We start from the raw sequence: 24,727 nt of genomic DNA on the forward strand, positions 1-24,727 counted from the left end.
CTGTGGAACTACTGCAATATATATATATATATATATATATTATTTCATTGCTTTGGTGATATTGATACATTTTCACGAATCAAACGTTGCGAATATTACTCTGTGAGTTGAAAAATTGAAATAGTTTTGTAATTTATTTGTCTTTAATTTAAGAATACTTCTCAGTTTAATTATTTTTAAATGTATGCAAATTTATTATTTTCTGCTTTTTTCTTTGACAGTTAATGATGCATTTTAAGGATACATAATTTTATCGTAGATAGGTAGAATAATTTTTTAACTTTAATTTATAAACTACACACGAGCAATAAATACTTAAACGTAAAATATTTAATCCTTTGGAGAATGTTTAGGAAATAATGATATTAATTAATAAAAAGAAAAAAATATTCAAATATTTTAGTTCAAAATTTTCAAATTTAATTTAAAATTCCATCTTTTAAGACAGATTAAATAAACTTGTAATAATAAAATGGCACTCATTGTTCCTGTATAAAAAAAGCTGCATTAAATTTATCTTGTAAAAAATGTATTTGTAAAATAAAATTATCCATGTAATGCTGTCACAAAATTCACCTGTAAGTGTTTAATTGTTATGTGTTACTCATTAAATTTAACCTTCTATTAAATTTATATATTCAATTTATCTTGTATCAAATTTCTGTATTAAATAAGTTTATCCACGTGAAGCATTCCTAAAATTGACTTAAAAATCATAATTATTTGATAAATTTCCCCTGTAGGTGCTTAATTTTTATATGTTACATATTAAATTTATATTGTATTACATTTATGTGCAAAATAAATTTATCCACGTAATGCCGTCACTAAACTGACTTGAAAGTTATAATTAATTCATCAACTTTACCTGTATGTGGATGTAATAGCGTTTTTTGGAAAATTTTGGAAATATACGGAGTTTAACCTAAAAGCCAGTGAGAGAGTGGTTCTAAATCTTACCTTGACTATTCCTGCTGCTTAGGTAGTCATCTTTACAGATGAACCTATTTTCGTCCAGTACATAAAGTTCTTCTCCAGTTGATAACTGCTTTCTACAGACGAGGCATGTAAAGCATTTCAGGTGAAATACTTTATTCCTCGCTCTTCTAACTAGATCTGTTGGAGATATGCCCTGCGCACACCCCGAACATTTTGTGCCGAAACGCCTGCAAGAAAAAGATATTAAAATTAGATCAATAAATTCAATAGACTTTATATTTAAAGAATGAAAATAATCATATTTTTTATTGATTGCAAAATTTCCCGCACATTAACTAAGTTTTTTATGGATATTAACATTATTATTTATTTAGTTTAGTATTTAATGTATATATTTTTTGTTTAATTTTTTAAAATCTATTTTACATCGCAGATACAGCTATTTTTATGTAGAATAAGGTGTCATTTTTCGGGTTTATATTTTACTCGATTACAGATATTTTACGTGATTAACGATGACTCTTGGGATTAGAGCAATTTCAAGGAAAACTTTCTAAGGGAAGCTAACATGCAATTGCAAAAAAATGGTGAGAAAAATTAGGAAATCCTTCCGAGGTCAGCCCTAGTGATCCAAACTTATCATCTGACCCCCATTGGTAATATTTTAATACGTCACTTAACACTGTAAAAAAATTCCGGATCAAATTACGGAGCAAAGTACCGACACTTTGGGTGCATTATCCGTAAAATTCATTTTACCGTTAATTCCTTTTTTACAGTAATTTTTACAGTGATATTAATTTAATTAAAAGGATTCAGTGATTTTACGGTAAAATGTACTGGTACTATATATATATATATNATGTATGTATATATATATATATATATACATATATATGATAATAATAATAATAAAGGACGATTTAAGCTTTTAAACATTGTATCATGCTTAATCTAATAATCCTCCACAAACAAAATGGTTTTATTTCGTATCACTATTCTAAAACATCTTCAATTCATCAAATAAGGAGCGAAGAATATAATAGTATTTATTGTTTATAAATTAAACCTCGAAGTTACAAAGTTGCCAAATTCCTTTTCTTTTATATAATGACCACTCACAAATTCGGTGATTCTAAATGTTATGTTTTGATGTATGAAAGTGAAGCGAATTTCATTTCAACGGTGATCCTATGAACGGTGGGACAGAGAGGAGTTTTATGTAAATATGGTGCACGTTCCTGACAGGTCCGGATCTGCAATCAGCGTAGGGTGTTGTCAGCATCAGAAGAAACGTTGATGTGACCCCCTGGTGAACCTGCGCCACCCTTCTGATGAATATGCAATTCTCGTTCAGATGAAAACGAATCCCGGAAACTTCTTCTTATCAAAGAGATGACCAGAGGATCATGGTTTTCATTTCATTTCAATTTTTGATGACATTTGATACCAAAAACCCGAGGGGAGAATTTTTGTTTGATGATGTTATTGAGAATTGTTTTTGTCTGGTATAGTGGGGTTTTTAATTTAATGAATCCATGTACTTTATAAAAGACTCGAGCAAGATAGAAAACAAATCGAAAATGTTTATATCTTGTATAGTGGGTTTTTTACTAGAATGCAATCATGTACTTTATACAAGATTTGCGCAGGATAGAAAATAAATCGAAAATGTCTACGTCTTATATCGTGTGGCTTTTACTAGAATACAATCATGTACTTTATACAAGATTTACGCAGGATAGAAAATAAATCGAAAATATCTACGCCTTATATCGTGTGGTTTTTACTAGAATGCAATCACGTACTTTATACAAGATTTGTGCAGGATAGAAAAAAATCGAAAACGTCTATGTCTTACATAGTGTGGTTTTCACTAGAATGCAATCATGTACTTTATAAAAGATTTGTGCAGGATAGAAAACAAATCGAAAATGTTTACGCCTGGTGGGGTGTAGCATATTAATTTTTTTATATGTTATTTTACTTTATTTTGATTTTGAATCCACATAAACGAGACCATTTTCGGAACTATAAATGAAATCAAATTGTTTTGCATTGCATTCAAATGGTCTTTTAGACTGCAAAAAAGCAGTTGCGCTACGAAATGCGACCATAATAGTTTAAAGCTAATGGAATAAGAGCCGCTTATGTAGCAGCATTGTGAAAATATTTGACGTAAGGAACTAAAGATAGGGAATACTTGGAATATCGCAAATAAACAGTGCTATAACGACGAGTGTCTGATAAAATTGATATAGGAAGGAAAAGAAAAAAACGCAGAGAAAACAAACAGAGCAACAGGTGTTTTAAAATGTATGTTCTTAGTTTTAACGTCTACAATTACGGATAAAATTACAATATAAGGTACCGGCACTTTTGGTGCATCATCCGTAAAATACATCTTACCGCAACATATATTTTTACCGTAAAATAGTATACCGTAACTTTTACAGTAATATTTATTTAATAAGAGTGATTCATTGATTCTACGGTAGTTATTACCGTAAAAATTATGGTATATCAGATTTTTTTTTGTTCTGTATCAAGTAGAGGTAAAAATGGTTTTACGGTAAAGCTGAATTATTGCAATTTAATTATGATTTTTTACAGTGTACCAGCCACTGAGCCCATAAGCAATAGTATTTTATAAACAACTTTCATGATTAAAATGACTAATTCAAGGAAAAAATCTTTTGTTTACGAATTAATAATATTTAGAGTATATGAAACAGGAAGATAATGTAGGAAAAACTGTACTTTAATAAATGAGCTAACATTCAGTTCATATTCTGTCTAGACTGAATCCTATGAGCTTAGGACTAGACAGAAAACCAGCCAGAGTTAAGGAAGTAGTTATACACTTAAGAAAAAAAATTATGAAAGCATTAAAGTAAATGTATCGACATTAAATAGTAAATGGAGTTTCATTATTTATGTTGTGGTTAAAAGGAAATAAAGAGACTTAAAAAATATTTATTAAATCACATTAGTTTGTTTGTTTGTCGAGGGTGAGGAAAGCAACAACTTTACTGTTTCATAAAATAGAATTAGTGGTTTCCGTTCTTTTGTGAAAATTAAATTGATAATGTAAAATTTATATAATTACGTCCTTTTTAAAACGGGAAGTTAAACTTTTATCCAACCTATGCGCTCGAAAAAATATTTAAGGAAAGAAGTTTTTTTATTAACTGCAAGAGAGAATTAAATTTAGTTTTCTTAAAGCTAAAATTGGAAATATCTTCAACTAAACCTTACAAATTAAGATTTCTAGCGAATAAAAAAATTTTTTTGACAGTTATTTAACACTGTCAAAGACCGTTTTTTAACACTGATAATTAACACTGTTAATTAGCACATTATTAAATAAACGTTTTGACAGTTATTTACCACTGTTTAGATTAAAAGACTGAATTTTTCTCTCTTAACCATTCTTACTGAAAAATATCAACTATTATACATTAGTAGACAAAAAATAAGATTCTTAGTTAGGATTCAAAATAATTTAAACCAAAGCATTCACAAAGAAACAAAAATTAATGTTTTATGAAAATAGGGAAAAATTGCTTATTTAGAGTTCATTGCACTTTTGTTTGACATAAGGGTTGAATTTTTTTTGTTGTATTTGCATACAAATAAAAACTTTTGATATTTTCTACATATCGTTACAAATGGAGTAAATAGTTCTTATAATACAGAGTAGACATATTCAATGACATTTTTATCGTCAATTAAGAGCGGATTTTTAATTAGAATTTATGCTGATACTACAGATTAAATTATAAGTATTATGCTGTCATTACAAATTAAATTTTAGAAATTAGAATTGCAGTTGTTTACTAACTGTAACTTTATTAGAATATTATAAATTCAAAATTAATATTAGAAAGAGTTTCGTTAACGTTTTCATTTCTTGTTTTAGAAATTTTATTTTCTCATTAAATTAGAATCTATGACAGAACTGTCAAATATTTTTTAAATTGGATATTAAAGCATATAAAAAAATTTTTCTGAAACACATGTAACTACTTTACAGAATTGAAAAAAAATGTTCTTTTTTTTCACCAGCCTAATAAGTCATTTTCTCAGGAGTTTTCTTACTTACTAGTCATACCACAACTATCTTGGCTAGATTTTGCCGCTTTTCACAGCTCAAAAAAGCGCAATCGTGTGATTTAAAAAAATGCACGATTAAAAAACTGGCGATTATTCATCTAGTGACACAGCATTGGCGAAAATATTCCTGTTTTTTATCATTACTCAGGGTTGATTTTACGTGCCGAGAGGTCTGCTACGTTGTTTTCATTTGTCAGCTTACCCCCCTTCCCCAAGAAGCACGCGACTCAAACTTTGTCTAGTTGGCTCACGCTCTTTGGCGAGTTTTCTCTGCAGAGCACGCTCGTGTGACACGACCACGAGGACAGGAGAAGTGTGTGGTCACGCGAAATGTCCAAAACGCACGAGATCCGCAATAAAACACCAAAATGCGCTAACGACCTGATGCCACAGTTAACAGCCACCACCATTTGGTTTGGAAAACAGATGGACTCCCCTAGACTCGGACGAAGAATGCATCATTGGCGTGAGAATGTGCAATTTCGCTGCTACATTTTTAACAAGCCTCGAAAAGTTCGCGCCAACATTGCACAGATCATATGCTGTCAGTTGATTTGCGATTCCCCTAAACTCCGTGCCTGAATGAATTTTATGATTTGAGAAAAGTTTTCGAGGGAAGTGTCAACCATTTTTCAATGTCCCCCTGCAGTTGGTGACTGGTACGACCGCTTGTTTGTGATAAATGATCCCGGAAGATTCAGAAGACATTTCTGTTAAAATGCTTTAAAAAATTTTCAGAAATAAATCCACTTGTTCTTTTTTTAAAAATTATGCATATTTTTCATTTACCTAGGTAGTCAAAACTTCAAATTTTTAATACAGTTTTTCGAAGCTCTGTCTCTATGGAAAGTAAAAAAAAGTGACTTACACATGAAGCATTTTAAACTGTAAATATAATCCCCCCTCGAAGAATTATCTGGGTTTTAAAACAGACAAAGAACTTAAATATTTTAAAAGTTATTATTATTTTCCTTCCCAATGCCCACCTGTGTTAACATCCGTCAATTCAGGCATTTACAAGGCAATGCTGTTGACCTCTCTTTCAGGAGCACCATATTAGGTGGGCCAACATCACTCCCACAGTCAGGACAGATAGTACAGAGAAGGAAAGAAACATCCATGCCTTGTCTGGGATTCGAACCCAGAACATTTCCGATGCAAGGACAGTTCCCTACCGGTCGGTTTTAAAGTTATTAAACTTTTTTAAAAATCGCCACATATTTCATTTTTCCAACTAGATGAAAATTGTCGAAATCACTGCCTTATTCTCAGCTTTTTCTGATACTCGTGAGCCCAAGTAATGAATCATTGCAGTAGGTTTTTACATATTAAAAAATTAGTCCACAAATGCTTTTCATTTTTCACAAATCTGTGGCTTTTCTCCATATTGACTCTTCACGCCATTTTCAAAATTAGCGTAGACAGTGCTGGCTTTAGATAGGCTAAACTTCATCGAACAGTCATGAGTAACAGTTTTAAGCTCTCAGCAGTTATAAAAATAGCATATTATTTGCATAAAAGCATCCTTTAATATTACAAAGGAGCCCTTGAAAAACCACCTTAAAGTAAATTAACAAGAAAATATTAGGCAGGTAATTAAAAAATATATTTATATTTGCTTAATTTTGTATTAAAAGTTTTTTGAAACGATGAATGCAAAAATACAAAAAAAGTACGCAAATAGGGAAAAAAATTATGTTCAGAAATATTATAATATGGTAAAATTTAACATATTTCTTGTTCTATGGGGGCACCAAAAACCTCGGTAATTTTTACCGAAGTGCTTTGCTAATGATTCTGTTAAAAATTAAAAATAAAATATAGTTATATATTATGCGATAAAATTTGCTAAATGTGACAAAATTTGATGGGTTTTTCATGATGCTTTAGAGCTTGGTATAAAAACCATTTATTCGGTTAAATTTCATTTTCAGTTATCTCTTCTTACTAAAAGTGTGGTAATAAGAGCTATAGTATTGAAAACCAGAATTTCCGGTAAACCGTTACCATATGAACTGAAAAATTATTCAATGAATAATTTATGAACCGTTTATTTCGGTTGTATTAACCAGAATTATGGTCTTTTTCTACCAAAAATGTTATTATCATACAATAAAGCAATTTTACCAGAATTGTTTTTCTCCTTGTAATGTTTCAAAAATGTGGGAGGTATAAAAATGTCTTATAAATTTATGAAAAACGTTGACAATGATTCCTTATTTTTTTAAAATTTTTTTTAAATATTATAATGTCAATTTCAATTTAGTTTTATGATCTCAACACAAAACTATACTTTGAATTATTAGTTTTTATGAAATTATTTTTACAAATAGAGCTGTAATTTTATTTTAAATATCTGTAGTAAATCTTATCTTAAATTTTAATGATGAAATAGCCTTACAACAGTAAAAGTTTAATTATAAGCTACAGCAAACATTCGGTCGTTTTAAAAAAATCTCTAACTATTTTCAACTACTTTTTACCATATCTAAACTTTTGTTTAACTTAAAATCGTATATCAACAAAAATTAATTGCTACTTATATTATTAATGCTTTAATAATAAAAATTGGTTTAAAAACAGCCAAAGACAAACATGTAATGTGAAAACATGTATGAGTAATTCATGTTGTTTATAGGCTTATAGAACACTGTAAAAAATTTCGGTTCAAATTGCGGTAAAAAGCACCGGCACTCAGAATGCCGGTAGTTTTTACTATAAAATTTATTTTCACTGGAACACTTTACAAAAAAAAAGTCTTATATACCGTAATTTTTGCATTAATAATTAAGGTAAAATTACTGAATCGTTCCAATAAAATAAGTTCTGTAAAAATTACGGTATAATAATCTAAAGTAAAAATGGGTTTTTCGGTGAAATGGATTTTACGGATAATACACCTAAAGTGCTGGTACTTTATACCGCAATTTAATCCGGAATTTTTTTTACAGTATATGTCAAAAAGAGACTTTTTAGTATACGTAATTTAAAAATGTGTTTTTCTAAATTGTATATTAATTATTAATGATCAAAATTATTTAAATTTTTGAAATTATTATTGTTCTTAAAAGCATACTATAAAAACATCAGACTTTTTTTTTTAATCTCTCTTAGATTAAAGAAATATTATTTCTTTTTATACAACCAGAGTAATATTCAGTTACAATTGAATGTGAGTGAAGTATACCCAACAAAAGTATTTCGAGAATAAAAATAATTAACATTTCTCAAATGAAGCTGATAAGAAAATAAAGAAAAAAAAGCCCTATTTTTACGAGGGGAAGGGAACCTAGGAAAAAAAAGGAGGGGAGAAAAAAAACAGGAGAAAAATAAAGATTCAGCGAGCAGCAAGAAAGGAAGCGAGGAACCAAAACTTCCACGTTTTCTTTTGGGATTTTCCTTTTGTTTTCCTGAAGATTCAGATTCGTTAATCAGTTGAAAGAAGATGGAGATGCGTAAGGAGCAAAAGCTCACAAGGATGTTCGTCACCATAGAAACAAGAAGGGAGGGGGAAGAAAATGGGAGGTACCCTTTTTAACAACAACAAGACGAAGGGAAGGCAGAAAACAATCCAAAAAGAGAAAGCGTAGATGATTTCTGACATTTTTTCTCAGATACACGTATCTAACCGATACATTTATATTAGCACATGTGCATGCGTAGTCACATGGTGTATAGGGGGAAAGGAAAACACTTTTATGACTTTTTTTGTTACTTTTTTAGAGTTGTGTTGTTTTCGACTTTATGCCTGTCATATCGTCAGGTTTCTTGAGCTTTATGGAGCATGGCCTTTTCGAGATATAATGACGGGGGGTGTTCAGTTTTATGTGTATCTTTTGCTCGTTTGGATCTAGTCTGCCTACCCCTTCTCCCTGGAACTTTCGAATTTTATAGGGGTTATAAAAACAGGGGGTTGAAGGAAGCAGGGTACGATAATCTGAGTTTTATTCATATCCTACAGTCTAGTAGCGAAATAGTTCTTTTTTTTATTTTTCTTCTCTCTTTTTACCTTGGAAACACCGATGAAAAGGTCTTTAGGTTCGAAGTAGGGTAAGAGTTGTTTTTGTTTAGCACTTCGACCTTTAGTGCTTTATTCTAAGATCTATAAACAATTTTTGTTTTTAAACATTTCACAGTTTTAAGAGTTTCTAACTTCATTAAGCAATATATAAATATATTTTGATATAAGTCATGAAAATTGTATAAGTTCATCTTGGGAAATGTTTAGAATTCAGAAATGGTACAAATATAGTCTTAGAAATTAATAATTTAGTTTCAGAAATTAATAATTTAATTTCAGAAAATTAATAATTTAGTTTCAGAAAGGGTATAAAAATATTTAAAAAAGAGATATATTAATATATGAAAAAAAAATTAATTTCGATAAAAATAAAATATTTAATTGCAATAAAAAAACTTATGCTTCGTATTTAAATTATTTTTTGCCAATTAAAGGACTATTTTCGGTGTTTTTAAACAGATTAGTTTTATTAGTTTGTTTATGTATTTTCTAGTAAATATGAAAAGAAGAAAAATTTCAATATTTTTTTTTAAAATTTCATTGTTGATAAGATAATCTGAATTGAAATAGAATAACATTTTTTTAACATGTGGAAAATGCAATAAACAACAACTATCGTTTCCATAAATCTTTAATGATGTATTTATTGGAGATAAATATTAATGATTGTTTCCTTTTGATAAAGTATTTAAAGAAATTGGAAGTTCTAATCGACGAATCAGCTATGAAACAAAAGCTGATCGAAACAGCTATTTTTTTTTCTCCTTTCGGAGGTAAAGGGTCTTTCGACACATTAAAAATCACAAAAACACCATCAATGAAATTACTTATGCGAACTTTCCAATACGTTTTTCTCTCATCAGAAGCTTTGCCACTTTAATGTTTAAAACTAATTTCAATTTCAAAATTATAAATATATAAAACTTACAATTTTAAAGATTCGATACAATACTAGAATGATAAATTATGATATCATATAATGGTTATTTGATTCTACCACAGTTATATTGTTACTGTTGATCGTTTAAGGCACAATTTATTTATTACAATACGAGAATTATACTAACTAGGCAAAAAATAATAGCAATAATTTTATGGCGATTCCTAATGGTTTTTAAAGTAATGTATGAAAGCTATATTAAGTTTAAGAAATATAGCATCTTTAGGGCAGAATGCAAAGCATAAAACGGAACATCTAATTGTTTTCTATCTCAAAATTGGAATTTCGTAAACTAACAATCAATCCTTATGATTTAAAGGATTAATCATAAATATGCTAATTAGTTTGCTCAAAAGGTATTTTAAGTAACGAAATCGGACCCCAAAAAGCCCTTTCTCTAAATTAACACATTTTAAATGGATTCGATACTGAAAATATGGTCTCAACTCTGTAGCCAGGAGAGTAACTGAGAGTTTGAGCCTCATATAGCCTTTTTAGGAAACTTTCGTCATCCCGGCAGTGTTTATGCAAATCAAAAACAGTTGTAAGACTCGTTTAGCCATACATAATTCGTCGAAAATTTTTTTATGATTAACGATTATTTTTATTATTAAATTTAATTATGGTTGAACAATTTCTAAGTTGTTAGACATTAAGGAAAAAAACTAAAGGTTAAAATAAATTGGTTGAATGGTTCGAAAAAAATGCTTTTTCGAAATTTTAATACTTAGAAACTATCGGGCGAATTTCATTCAAAGTTTCAATTTTTTTAGCTTGAAAAAGTTACATCAAGTAAATTAATAGGCATCATTATGAATCAGCAAATGAAATGCTAAGAAACAGAATGAATGAAATGCTAAGAAACAGAATGAATGAAATGCTTAGAAACAGAATGAATGAAATGCTAAGAAACAGAATGAATGAAATACTAAGAAACAGAATGAATGAAATGCTAAGAAACAGAAGGAATGAAATGCGTAACAAAATGTATGCATGATAAAAAAAAATTCACTAATAATAAAAATACAAAAAATGCCGGAAGTAAAAAAACATTCCAAAATTTATGAATGGAGTAGAATAGTCAATTAACAAACTGAACCAATTAAAAAAAAAATAGGATAGATAGAACGATAGAAGGAGAGATAAATATATAAAAAAATAAGACAAATAAATGAAAGAAAAAAATAGCAACAAAAACAAAATAAATATTGGGTAAGAAAAATGAAATTTTAAACAAGATCTATGATTTATTTTATCTCATAAGATAATTCAGTGCTAGGACAAAAAATACTGTGCTTTGAAAATTCGCATTTAAAATTAAAAACTAACCTTCCCTTTAAGCATGAATTATTTTTTTAAGAGTTCGAATTAAAAAAAGGTGTAACCTTAACTGTTCAAGTTTCGCATTTTTTATTAACGTGACCGTTATTTTATTAAAAGAAAAGACGTAATAAAAGAAATCTGGATTCGGAAAGAAATTCTACGTGGGTGGCTTTATACTTTTACTCGAAGTACACAAGATTTCCATCAAAACGAAGAATTTTACATGAAGGGTGGTAACCGGGAAATTCAGCTGAGCTTAAAGAAACGAAATTCAAAAGTTAACCCTTTTGCATTTCATACACCACTTAACCTTAACATCACCCGACATTTTGTCGGATTAACTGAGGTAAAAGGAAAGGATTAAAGTCACTGCAGGAGTGGTTGCTTTCTCAGAAGTAAAACTTGCTCTGTCAAATCGGGAGTTTATACTTATTTTGTCAAAACACGCTATTCATTAATGCTTTTTAAAGGTAAGTTTCACTCATAAAAACTTGAAAATAGCTTTGTTCTTTAGTTACAAAAAGATAATCCTTCCTAAAACAATTAAAAATACATTCAGAAAAAATTTAGATTAAAAATTGGAATATATTGTAAAATTGGAATATACTACAAATTTGAAAAATATTCTAATTGGAATATATTATATGGATATATATCATATTTTATTTAGAAATTTGCCTTTTTTTCACCATCTCTTCAAATAGTCTTAAAAGACTTATTGGTCAAATTGTTTTAAATTGCAAGACTTATTGAATTTATTTGCAAGTCCTTAAAAGGACTTTCAGAGCTTGTTGGAAGGTTTTCAATAGACGTTCCAAAACCGATTTTCCCCCAATCTATAAAAGCATCTCTAAACATGTTTTAAATAGGTTAAGTTCTGTGTCTAAAATAAACAATCATATTTTTTATTTTGAAAATTTTTATAAGCCAGTTTTTGAGATGGAAGAAGTAAATCTAAAACTTTCAAAACAGATTCTAAAAATTGAAATTAAACATATGCTTAGAAATATCGAAGAAATATTTATGCAATTGAAAAAAGCCAAAATCATCGATTTCAGGTAGTTCTTTACAAACAGAATTTATACTTTTCAACTTGTAGCTGAAATATGCAAAAGGATTGGGTATACTTCATGCTTCGTGGACTAAACTAAAAAACAACGTAAATGAAGCAGAAAATACGGAAATGAAAATACTATAACGGTTATCTAGACAAAAACTTTTCTGATTCTCTAAACATTAAATGACATTAGAAAAGTAAAATGATAAGCACGCGCACTTAATGCTATGGTAAGGCCATCCTAGCATTGAAGGTTCTGTCGGTTTGCCTTGAAACATAATTGAGTGCTTCTCTATACATCCCTATCGGTAAGTTCTATTTTACATCTTTCAGTTTTTCTTTTCCCAAATTTATGACTTTGAGTATTCCATGCATGGGTTTTGTGGTCCTACATAGTGGATATATAAATCAATAGAGAGATGTATAAACTTATGCAATACTCGAACCTACGACCTTTGACTATCATCTTAAAAATTGAGTTTCACTCCTGTCGAATATATACACTTCTACTTCAATTTTCAGTTCTTCAGTGTATGATCTTCTTCTGACTAGCTTTTGTTTCCTGTTTACTTTTCTTCTCTTCCATGGTGGATATATATACTAATGGGCTGATACAGAAACTAATACAGTACCTGTACCTGAAGCATCTGATTTTCATCTTAAAACAAATTTTGTCTTCCGTTGAATATATATACTTCTACTTCGATTTTCAGAGTTGTATACAATCCTTATCTGTCTTGTTCATGTTTCCGGGTTACTTTTCCTCTTTTCGGGACATAAGGCTGCTTGTGGTATTCTACTACCAGCCTGCAGAAACTGCTCCTGTACTGGCAGAGTGGTTATGTCCACCTAGTGAAGCTATTAAGTCAGTGCTTTCCATTTTTTTGTGTGGATCCTATGCTTCCTGCAATTTATGTGGATCCTTCAGAGCTTGCTTCCTGCTGTTTATTGGATTTTTGGTCAGCTGTTTTCTATTAATTTACATTTTCTTCAAATATTATTCTTACATTTATAACATTAGCAGCTTGGCGCTGTTTTAGCTTGGAATTATATGTGTTTTATTTCATCTGCTCTATTTCTTTTTTCAATATAGTTCTACTTTTTGTGTCCTATCATAAATTGCGCTTTATATATGGATATAGATAGATAGATATAGTATTTAAAACAATTTTTATGCTCAGGTATGTCTAACATGGTGTTAGAAAGTTGAAAAATACTCACTTGTTTATTTTTCTTTTCAGGTAAACACCGTTTAGTTAGCGTTGTTTTTTTTTACTCTATAAACAAAAGCTATTCAAACGGACTAGCAAAAATTCAAGACCTTTAAAGTACTCACTTTAGTACTGAAATTATATATACAGCATCCTTTTAATGCAATAAAGCTATTCGATACTTTACTCGAAATCCCTTATTTGTCAACATCAGTTGGAAAAGGAGGGACGACGTTATGAAAGGATTGGACAAGAATAGCAAGATTAACCTTTCGCCCGCGCATCAATATGATCGGGATCGTATTCACAATCCAAGGACTCTCCTTCTATTTGTACATCTCCTTGTCCAACCGTTAAATCCTACTTTGGATAACCAGCCTTCAGAAGGGGGTTGAAGGATTTTAGGAGGGAGTTTTCGAGTGGGAAAAGGGTGATGTGTGGTCCCCCAGAGGAATAAATGCTGGTCACCATCTGCAAACAGATCTGGAGGATGATCTTATAAACATTACTATCTCTTTTATGTAGGTGCTTGTGTGGTTATAAAAATTAACTTTTCCTTGTATTTAGGTTAAATAAGGAGTTTAAAACTATTTTTAGAAATTTTCCTGGTGGGACTATAAATATCTCACATTCAAGAGTTTGAATCATACATGTATTTGAGAAGAATCAGAAAATGTATTGAAGCAGAATTCCAACAATGTTCTTTTTGAGAAAAAAAAAGTTGATTTTTATAGGGAAAGCTATTATTTTAGTTTCATTTATTTATACGAAATTAATTTGCTTTGCCGAGACTTTAAATCTTGATGATCAGAGTAGGTGAAATTACATTGTGGAAAGTTATCGAAGCAAAAGAATGTTCTCAACGGAGCCATGGTGGCTCTGAGGATAGATTGTCCGACTTCCAATGAAGTGTACCGCGTTCAAATTCGAACGATGGCTGGTCGATATGAATTCCGCACGTGGATCACACCGACCATAATGATGATGCAAAATATCCTCAGTGGTAGACTGAATATGGGTTAGAGTCCCCTTGCTGTCAGACTAACCATTAGAGGCTTTCTTGGTTTTCCTCTCCCTGTAACGCAAATGCGGCTTAGTTCCACTAAAAAGTACTCCACCGAGGCAGATTTCTCTCAATACTTGATGCAGGAGTTCCCTTGTCTTCTGGATTGAGTCCAAAATTACAAGGCTACGGAGTTGAACATTAGTAGTCGTAAACCTAAAATTGGGTCGGCTGTTCAACGATGATTATAAAATACATTTGGCAACAAGAATTATACGGCGACAACCTTAGAGCCTCTCTTATTCGACGAGTGACCAAACCCCTAACCCCTTTTTTTTGGCAGCAAATTAATACGGTGAAAGTGCGATCGCTATGACGCGAAAAGTTTCAATGAGTGTTAGAGATTTATAGATTTCACCAACGGCCGGCTTTAATTCAAGAATTTAAGGGCATTGACCAATCTCTATTACCTATTGCCAACGTAAAGATTTTCAGCTAATTTACTCTAATTAACCAAAATGTTATTTAGAGTTGGGAAATTCATCTTTTCAGCTGAAGAGCATAGACGAAGAATATGTTAATTAATATTTTACGAATGTTAACTAATAAGAGAAATTCCTCTTCGAAGAATGCAAAACTTTTAAAATTTTACCTTATATGTTTACAAGATATTTTTGTTATATTTAAACCCATATTCCACAGTTATATTAATCAAGAATACTTGCTTATATCATATAATGCTTACGCTCAATAATTCGAGACTTTCAGACTTTCGTTGAAAGAGTTTTTCTGCTACTATATAAATTAAAATTAGCTGAAATAAAAAAAGAGCTTTAGAAATAAGCTGATTTTCATCCAATGCAAATGAGTTTTGTTGAATTTAATCCAAGACACTAACGGTGTTTGCTTTATTTATATGGTATTATTTATTAAAGAATTACTTAATTACAAAATTAACTTTAAGAATTATATTTAACATATTTTTTAAGAATTTACTTTAGTATTCGTACGCTTTTTAATGCTATAAATAAGAAAAAATTTTGAATTCAGTAAAAACTGGATAAAAAGTAAAAAGAAAAAAAGTTTTTGAAGAGTTATTCAACGAAATTTATAAATAAATTTGTAGATTGAAAAATAGAATAAAAAAAGTTAGTAGTAAAAAATATGTCCAGAGCTGGTTTTATAAAAATATACATTTGAAATCTGACACATTTATTGAAAAATTCTAATTCGAAGAAATGAATTATTTTATGAGGGTAGTGGCATAATTTTTATGTCATGCTATAACTCTTTAAATTAGAAGAGTTTCATTTAAAGGAGTAAATGTTTTTTTTGTTAAAATCATCACAACAATAAGATAATAAAATTTTTATTTAAAGTGTGTAGCAGGAATCTTGAAATAAAACGAGGTTATTTTATGTCAACTATATCTTCCCTTATTAGTTTCTAAAACAATAACAAAAATAGTTCTTGTATTTTTTAGTTTAAGAAATACTACTTAATATTAAATGACGATTCTTCAAACTATTTATTTATATGTTTAAAATGTGTTAATTTTTAATTTTTCTAACTTGTTTGATTCAAACACTTGAAATAAAAATCCGTTATCTTATGTTAATTCTCCGTTGCTTTACTCAGTATTTACAAAGCCTTGACAGGAAATACTGCTTTCTAAGTTTTAATTTAAGGAAAATAAACTAATATAAAGTGACATTTCTACAAATTATTTAATGACATGATTAAATCCGTAAGTAGTTATTTTTTCTAATTTACTTATTTAAATTAAAAAATAACGTTAAGAATTTATTTAAATTGGATTTATTTTTAAAATATGAGTAGCACAATATTTACAAAACATACAGACGTCGTTTCTGAAATGCAATTAAAAATATTCCCTGCAGAACATTGGCAGATTCTATTGCTTTCCTCTCTCTGCAATAATTTGATATTTGGTACGGGAATCATTTGAATTACAGAAAAGAAAATATTTTTTTTCCTTCTGAAATACATTTTAAAATTGCAAATTTTGTTTTGGATATCTCAATTAAGTTTTTTTATAAATACAAAATAAGCTTGTTATAACTTAATTTTTTTCTAACGCCCCTCTTATTTGAAATAAATGGGATTCATTATGAGAACTGTCAAATAAATTAAAAATTTAAGCATTTTTTTCTTATTGAAGAAATAACATGAAAGGAAAATATAACGAGGTTATCTCCTGATTTTATACCTATAATGACATTTTTAACTTAGTTTCTTTCCTTTCAAGTTACGGAGGTGTCTTCACAGCACAAACAGCCTATCAAAGTAGAAGAAATTCAAGTAATTGCCTAAAAATGTAAGTCTTCAAAAGTTTTTCGCTAAGTTATAATTGAGACGACAAAGAAGGCAGCGTTTCATGTATTCCCTTTAAAAAGGTTGAAGAAACGTAATTGAAGTTTACAAATTATGTGAGAGAGAAAGAGAGAAAAAAAAACTCCCATTTTTGGATATTTCTTAATTAAAAGTGGCAGCAGGTAAAATGGAAAAATATTAACGCAGAATAGAGAAGTATTTACTTATTCTGCTTCAGCAATAAAATATTCATGATTTTTTTTTTAATACCCTATCACTTCAGGACAAAACTTGGAGATTAAGCGAAAAACTAATACTCCTTTGATCTTATTTGATAGTGATGTAAAAAAAGCAAACTACGAAGTTTGTTTATGTTTTTATGAGATACCTAAAGCATTTTAACGATGTACATTTTTCTCAGACATGTATATTACATAATTAATGCGCTTCGAGAGATCAAAAATAACAATTTTCTTGTTTATTTTAATTTTCCTTATTATTCCTTCAATGAGAATTATCATTTAATTAAAATTAGACTGTAAGTCAAAGAAAAAAAAAGTAAATTCGTTTAATCACAGAAAAAGTTTCCTTTTTATTAAGTCTGAAAACAAGTAATTATGTATTTTTAATTGTTTTTTAAACAGATTTTATAAAGTTAAACTGAATTTTATTTTTTTTAAGGTAAGTCATTTTTAATAAGGAAATAATTCTCTTAAAATTATTGAATTTCAACATTTTGTAAATTGTATTTTATGGCACTTACCGCTGCTGATTATATAATGCTTAACTAACATAACGTACAACTAAGAAATCGAGAAAATTGTAATAATATACAATGTATAATAAGTTATTAATGTAACTTATAACTCATTAATAACTCTCAAACTAACCGCTATTAGTTAACTCAAAATGATTTAATGATTAAAATAGTTCTTTTAAGGTCATGCGATTATAGTTAAGTAATTAATTTGACACTCAGTGTGTGAATATATGTAATCAGTTTGTTACCTTTATCATTTACCTTAACGTTTCATACACTACAGATTGCATTACAAATGTTTACAATACACAGATTACAATGCAATATTTTTCAAATAAATTCTGTAAAGTTAAACTGAATTTTTCTTAATAAGGTAAGTCATTTTTAATAAGGTAATAATTCTTTTAAAATGAATGAATTCCAATGTTTTGTAAATCGTATTTTATGGTTCTTACTTCTGCTGATTATATAATTCCTTTTCTATCGATTTAGCGCTTGAGAAGATTCAAAGTTAATACTTAAAAGTTCTATCGTTTCGAAGTTAATAGTTAAAAAAAAAAGCGTAAAATGCATCATAGGATAATTGGAAAAGCTAATTGGACTGTTGTCGTTATTTTGTAATACACGAGGATAAGTGGAAAAGTCTATAGTATTTTCGATTCAGACAAATAATGTTTATGCTTATTGTGATCAGCTGAGATACTTTTAGGAAAATAATAATAAGAAAAAAAAGCAGTCATTGTTCAACCGGCCTGATTTATATTAGGTCCTTTCGTTGACGGAACAAATTTAATAAACGCGTGGTGTCAAGCCGGATTGCCGGAAGTTCCAGATATATATATATATTTTTTAAAAACCTGAACCGAAATATTTATGGGGATTTTAGAAAATTCATCCCACTAATAGTTGGAAGAATATAAGATTCATTGGAATAAGTTTAAGCAAATTCAGGTTGATTGAGTGAAAATGTACTCTACGTAAATGTTTTAATTTGTCTAAAGGAATAGTTGGCAACAAATCGAAAAAACATCAGATTGAATAGAAAATGGTGAATAGTTTTTCATTTCCCCTTCGCATAAATAATTTTAAAAACGATAACTTTAAAACAATATGAAAACACACTTTAATAATACTAATATAAAATTAAAAATATAGCAATTACATATTTAGTTCTATAAACGTATCATTTGAAACGATAAAATAATTTTAGAAATTCTGTTCTAAGAATAGTAATTCTAACGATCAGTAACGATAGTTCATAAATTTTTGATGTATTTTCAGTATTAATTTCAAACTATGCATCTTAGATATAAAATGAACTTAATGCTAATATTCTAATAAATTGTAATACATTTTAACTATCACTCCAATCAGGAATAAAACAAGTAAATAAAAAAAAAATCCAATATCGAGCTCCGCTTCGAAGAAATGAAAATAATAAGACATACATTTCTTTATAGACGCAGTCATTTGAAAAAATGTAATAATTTTGGAAATTTTGTTTTAAGGAAAGTAATTCTAACAATTAGTAATAACAGTTCACTAATTTCTGATGAATTTTCTGCATTAATTTTAAACTATAAAACATAGATATAAAATGAACTAATGCTAACATTCTAATAAATTTTAATAAATTTTGTTTATCTCTGCAAACAAGAATAATAAAAAAAAATCAAATATCTAGTTTCGCTTCGAAAAAAATGAAAATAATAAAATATATATTTAATTTTAGACGCATTATTTGAAAACGTAAAATAATCTGCGAAATTTCGTTCTAAGAACAGAAATTCTAACAATTAGTAACGATAGTTCACTAATTTCTGATGTATTTTCTGCATTAATTTTAAACTATGCAACTGAGATATAAAATGAACTTAATGCTAATATTCTTATAAATTGTAATAAATTTTAATTATCGCTGCAATCAAGAATAAAAGAAAAAGAAAAAAGAAAAAATCCAATATCGAGCTTCGCTTCGAAAAAAAGAAAATAATAAAATATATATTTCTTTCCTACGGAGTTAGCTTTGGAGAAAAAAATCGCTGCAGTTATTTCACTTTATACCAATGGCAATTTTGACATTTTGATCCAAAAATACAATGTGAAATCCTCTCGCTGTCAGAACATATATAATAAACGCGTGGCTTCTAAGTCAGCTTGCCAGAAGTTCCGGAATTCTTTTTTATTTTAAAAGGGCTGTGTTCTAGCTTAGAGACCCTTATTTGTATGCAAGGGGCAAATGTTTCCGATCTGCTATCTTTTTTTTACCCGGGTTTTTCTATTCGGGGCAGTAAGTAACACAGATTTTATTTTCAGCTGTATATAAATATAGAAGTTATATGAAAAATCTTAGGGATATGTAATGTTTATGAATTAGAAAAAAGAAGTGAAAGGCTATTTGTTGAAAGAAAAGATGGTGCTGAATTTCAAGATTTTTTTCTTTCTAGTTTAGTTTAGAAATATAAAATGTAGGGAGATATATTTGAGTTTACGGACTTTATTCCTATTTTTTAGGACTTTAATTCGCATGTTCTTATTAATAATTTAAAAATTAGCTTCTTAATTTAGAAAATTTACAAACTATTCTGCACCCAAATATTATCTTGAACTGTCTTGTCCTAATAAAAATAAACACCATAAGTCATTAAATAAAACATAATTGTGAAAGTAACATCTAAACTTACAAATTGTAATTAATGTAATTTACTTAATTATTGTAATTACTAAAAATAAAAACTTTAAGTCATAAAAAAACATAATTATGACAGTTTCCAAACTTACGAATTGTAATTTATATAATTTATTTAATTATTGTAATTACTAAAAAAAAAAATTCCAGTCATAAAAAAGCATAATTATGAAAGTAACTTCCAAGCTTACAAATTGTAATTATTGTAATTACTAAAAATAAACACTTTAAGTCATTAAACATAATTGTGAAAGTAGCTTCTGGTAGAAATTGTAATTTATGTAACTCAAGAAACACCCGGTTTGAGTTACTTTTTTTAAGAACTAATTTTTCAACATTAGAAAAATAGCATAATTATAAAATCAGATTACAAATTTTGTTAATTTACAAACTATTATGTAATCCAAGAATTGTCTTGATTTGGATTATCGTACTAAAAACTACGTTTCTGAAATCAGATGAAGAACTTAATTGTAAAATAATTAATGTTGATATTTTGAATTACTTAGAAGCTATGAGGTAAACAACAAACTAGTTGAATTTGGGTTACCCTATTAAGAACGGACACTCTAAAAACAGAAAAAGAACACAATCGTAAAGTTAGTTTCCAAACTTTGCCATTTAACAAGCGAATAAGGAACCTTGAAATTGTTTTTATTTGTTTTATGCTAAATTAAAAAATTAATGTTCTTAAATAAAAAAATAAACACAAATATAACATAATCCCATTCTGATTTTGTTTGTTTTTGTTTTAGCCTCTGAATGAAATAATGTGTATTAAAGGCATTTTTCGGTATGTACTTCAGCAAATATTTACGAGTTGCACAAAATTTAATGAATTCTCAATGCGTGAAAGGAAAGCAACTCTAAAGGAATAAATAAACAAATTATATCTGTAATGAAATAATGTTTTACAGCTTGTATTCTTTTTTCTTCCAGGAAAATATTTTGATTGGTTTCAGCGGTGTAGTATACAACTTAAGTGAGTTTTAATAGTGTAATATACAATAGTGAAGTGTTTTAATAGTGTAGTGCACAGCTTTAATTGAATATATCGCTTCCTTGAACCGATATTATGGTTCAAGAGTACTGGTCCAAACTTGAACATGAAGGGTACTGGACTGGTTCAAATCCACGACATCTTTAATAAAGTGTTAGAAGGATTATATGGAAGCATATTATCATTAAAATTGGACCTTATTGTGCACACAAGTTTAAGAAGTAACATAACACGGTACTCTTAAGAAGATTCTAGGTTAAATTTTTATTATGTGTTTTCTCGATATTTTTTTGTACTTGACAAATTTTTCATGATATAGTGTTATTAGACAGCACAAAAGGTAAGGATAGCCTGGCTAATAGGGCGTTGGGCTCATGTCCAATAGGTCATGAGTTCGATTGCCTTTGACCAAAGGGCAGGTGACTGGTGCACGTTAAATATGTCTGGTCACAAAGTCCTCCAAGTCTCCATAACAAATCAATACCTCTGGGGGTACTAAATCGGAGATTTATCGTTCTACTGTCCAGGTGAAAATTACGATATATGGATGAATTAATGGATGTGTGAATGGGTCCGCTCTTTTAAAACGAGCTCTGACATGTGTGTGTGCGTGACTGAAGACGATTCTTCAGAATAGAAGACTCCACTTAAAAACAAGAAAGGCACCCTCTGCCTTAAATTCGGTTATTTGGCAATCGCCATTATAGACAAAAATAACAACAACAACAACAGACAGTTCAGTACCTTTCAAAAAAGGTAGAAAATAATAGGGTTGCTTCATTAGATTATGAGAAAAAGTGCTTAATTTTTATAAAACCTATGAATTTTTCCACATAACTTTAAAGTAATAAAATTATATTACTTGTAGTTTTGAGAAAGTAATATAAAACTACACGTTTGTCAGTTTGCAGAATTTTAAAAATCTAGTCTTATTGCAGTTGAAGTTGATGAAATTTGAATAAGGCTAAAAATTCTTTTTATCGTTAATTGCATAAAAATAAACATACTTATCAAAGTTTTAAAAACTAATAGCTGTTTACTAGTTAAATATCTTTCAACAACTGTTGATTGCAGAATTTTATTGTTATAATTCTGTGAGAAAAAATTAATAGAGAATCTAAAATACCTCAAACTTTATATCTCACATTCTGATTGGCTAACGGCCTTAGTGGACGGCCCTCGTTTGCCTGCGTGGATGAGAACTTTTTGATGGAACTAACCCGCATTTGCCTTACATGGATTGGAAAACCATGAAAATCTCCCATGGTTAGCCCGATTGAAAGTGGACTCTAACCCCATATCCGTCTACCACTGAGGATAATTTACGTGTTGGTGCGAGCCGTCTGCGGAATTCGAATCGAGCAGTGTGTGGATTCGAACCCGGACACTTCATTGAAAAGTGAACGCTATTGCCTTTGAGCCACCACGACTCTTCTAAGCATGCTATGATAATAAGCATGATAGCTATGCATCTTAGATATAGAATAAACTTAATACTAACATCCTAATAAATTTTAATACAGGTTAAGATTTATTATTCGATTGAGTTTTCGATAAATTTGAACGAATTATGGTTTAACACATTCTTATATTTCTAACAGTGTTACTGAAGCTTAAGGCTTTCCTATAATGAGAATCTGAATCTATCATAGTGTTCTGAAAAGATTAATTCAAAAAAGATGATGTAACAATAATTATTTTAAACGTACACTAGAGTACACAAGTTTTTGGCGAACATGTGGAAGGAACATGTAGAAAATTCGAGACACCCAAACTGATTATGACGGTTAGAAACAAAATGGCGAAAATCTGCAATCTAGATTTATAGCGACAGAAAAATTCCAACCGCTCCTGAAAAAAAAAAAAAAAAAAAAAAAAAAAAAAAAAAANAAGGAAAAAGAAGAATGAAATTCGGATAAAGCGTCAAACTCGAGGCTGCGATGAAATGATTTGAAAAGCTAGTCGAAATCCTATACTGTTATTCTCCCCATCTACATAGGAAGTCTGTTCCCTTCCTTCGAAATTCTTAACAGAAAATTCGCCTCGTGCTCTTTCTTTCTGAATAGCCAAAAATAAAAAGGAAATTTTCTAACAATGAGCTTTAGACAGAGGTCTCAACGGTACCACAAACCATGCATGCGAAAACACCCCCGGGAAAGCCAGAATGGACCATTCTATGAAGAGGGGTAGATGGGGCTTGCTTATCTAATTCCTTCTCTTAGATGTACCACCCCATGCTTCGAATTTCCAAAGTTATTTTATAATATGTTTTTATTTCCTGCAGCGTCGTAATACTTGTATGCTAATATGAGTTTTATATATTACTGAATTAGTTTTTTATAATACAGTGAAATTTGGAACGCTTTTTTTTAAGACTAAATGTATTGCCGTAATGGCTCAGAGGATACAGTATTCGTCTTCCGGAGGTGAACCGGGTACGAATCCCAGCGATGATTCGTCGATACGAATTTCGCACCTGACTCGCACTGACCACAGTGCTGACGTAAAATATCCTCTGTGGTAGATGGATCCTGGGTTAGAGTCCCTTTGCAATCGGGCTAGCCATGGGAGGTTTTTATGGTTTTCCTCTCCACATGACGCAAATGCAGATTAGTTCCATCAACCATGAAGGAAACTTAATCCCCAATTCTTGATCCAGGAATTCCCTCTTCTTCTGGATTGGGTTCAAAATTACAAGGCTACGGAGTTGAACATTAGCAGTCGTAAATCCAAAAAATGGGGTGGCTGTTCAATGACGCTTATAAAATTAAATGGCAACCAGTTATGAAATAAAATTTAAAAAAAACTATATACATTAAGAAAAACTATTATCAGCTTTTGTATTATTTATCAGTTTTGGTATTGGTAGCACGTAATTTTAGCTACTCTTTTATAAAGCTGCAACATTTCAGCACTGAAACTTGCTACATTTTTAATCGTATTTAAATTTGAATGGCGTTTTTTGTCCAAATCGAACCAGATTTTCACGCCAGGATGGTAAACAAAGTTAGAAAGAGAAGTCATTAGAGTAAAAAGGAGTTATTTGGCTTTCCAAATTTACTTAATTGTAGCTTGAGACCTTCATCCAGATGAAGATCTTCAATTGCCTTTATGTTAAGCATCGATTACGACTCCCTTTAAGATAGGATTCTGGAGCCCTCTCCTTGATGCCGTAACCATCACAGAAATGTCATTACAGCATTAGGTAAAGGACACAAACGTACAGGGCCCAACTCATGCCGATACCAAGAAACATCCACTAACAACAAACAAATAACTCTTTCAACCTTTGATAAAAGGCATCATTACGCTACTTGGCCTCATTCAATTGTTC

At 29.6% G+C, this 24,727-nt stretch overlaps 1 protein-coding gene across 2 annotated transcripts in view; it reads right to left on the reverse strand.

The window, feature by feature from the left end:
• The window catches only part of LOC107449891 (LIM/homeobox protein Lhx5), a 213,259-nt gene that overhangs the window by 149,456 nt on the left and 39,076 nt on the right, over nt 1–24,727 (reverse strand). For both annotated transcript variants that reach the window (XM_016065571.3, XM_016065562.3), the window contains exon 2: nt 961–1,166. In XM_016065571.3, the coding sequence (XP_015921057.1) occupies nt 961–1,166 (206 nt within the window). The remainder of the gene's footprint in view (nt 1–960; nt 1,167–24,727) is intronic.

The sequence above is a fragment of the Parasteatoda tepidariorum genome, chromosome 8 (assembly GCF_043381705.1).
Source record: "Parasteatoda tepidariorum isolate YZ-2023 chromosome 8, CAS_Ptep_4.0, whole genome shotgun sequence".
NCBI classification, from domain to species: Eukaryota; Metazoa; Arthropoda; class Arachnida; order Araneae; family Theridiidae; genus Parasteatoda; species Parasteatoda tepidariorum.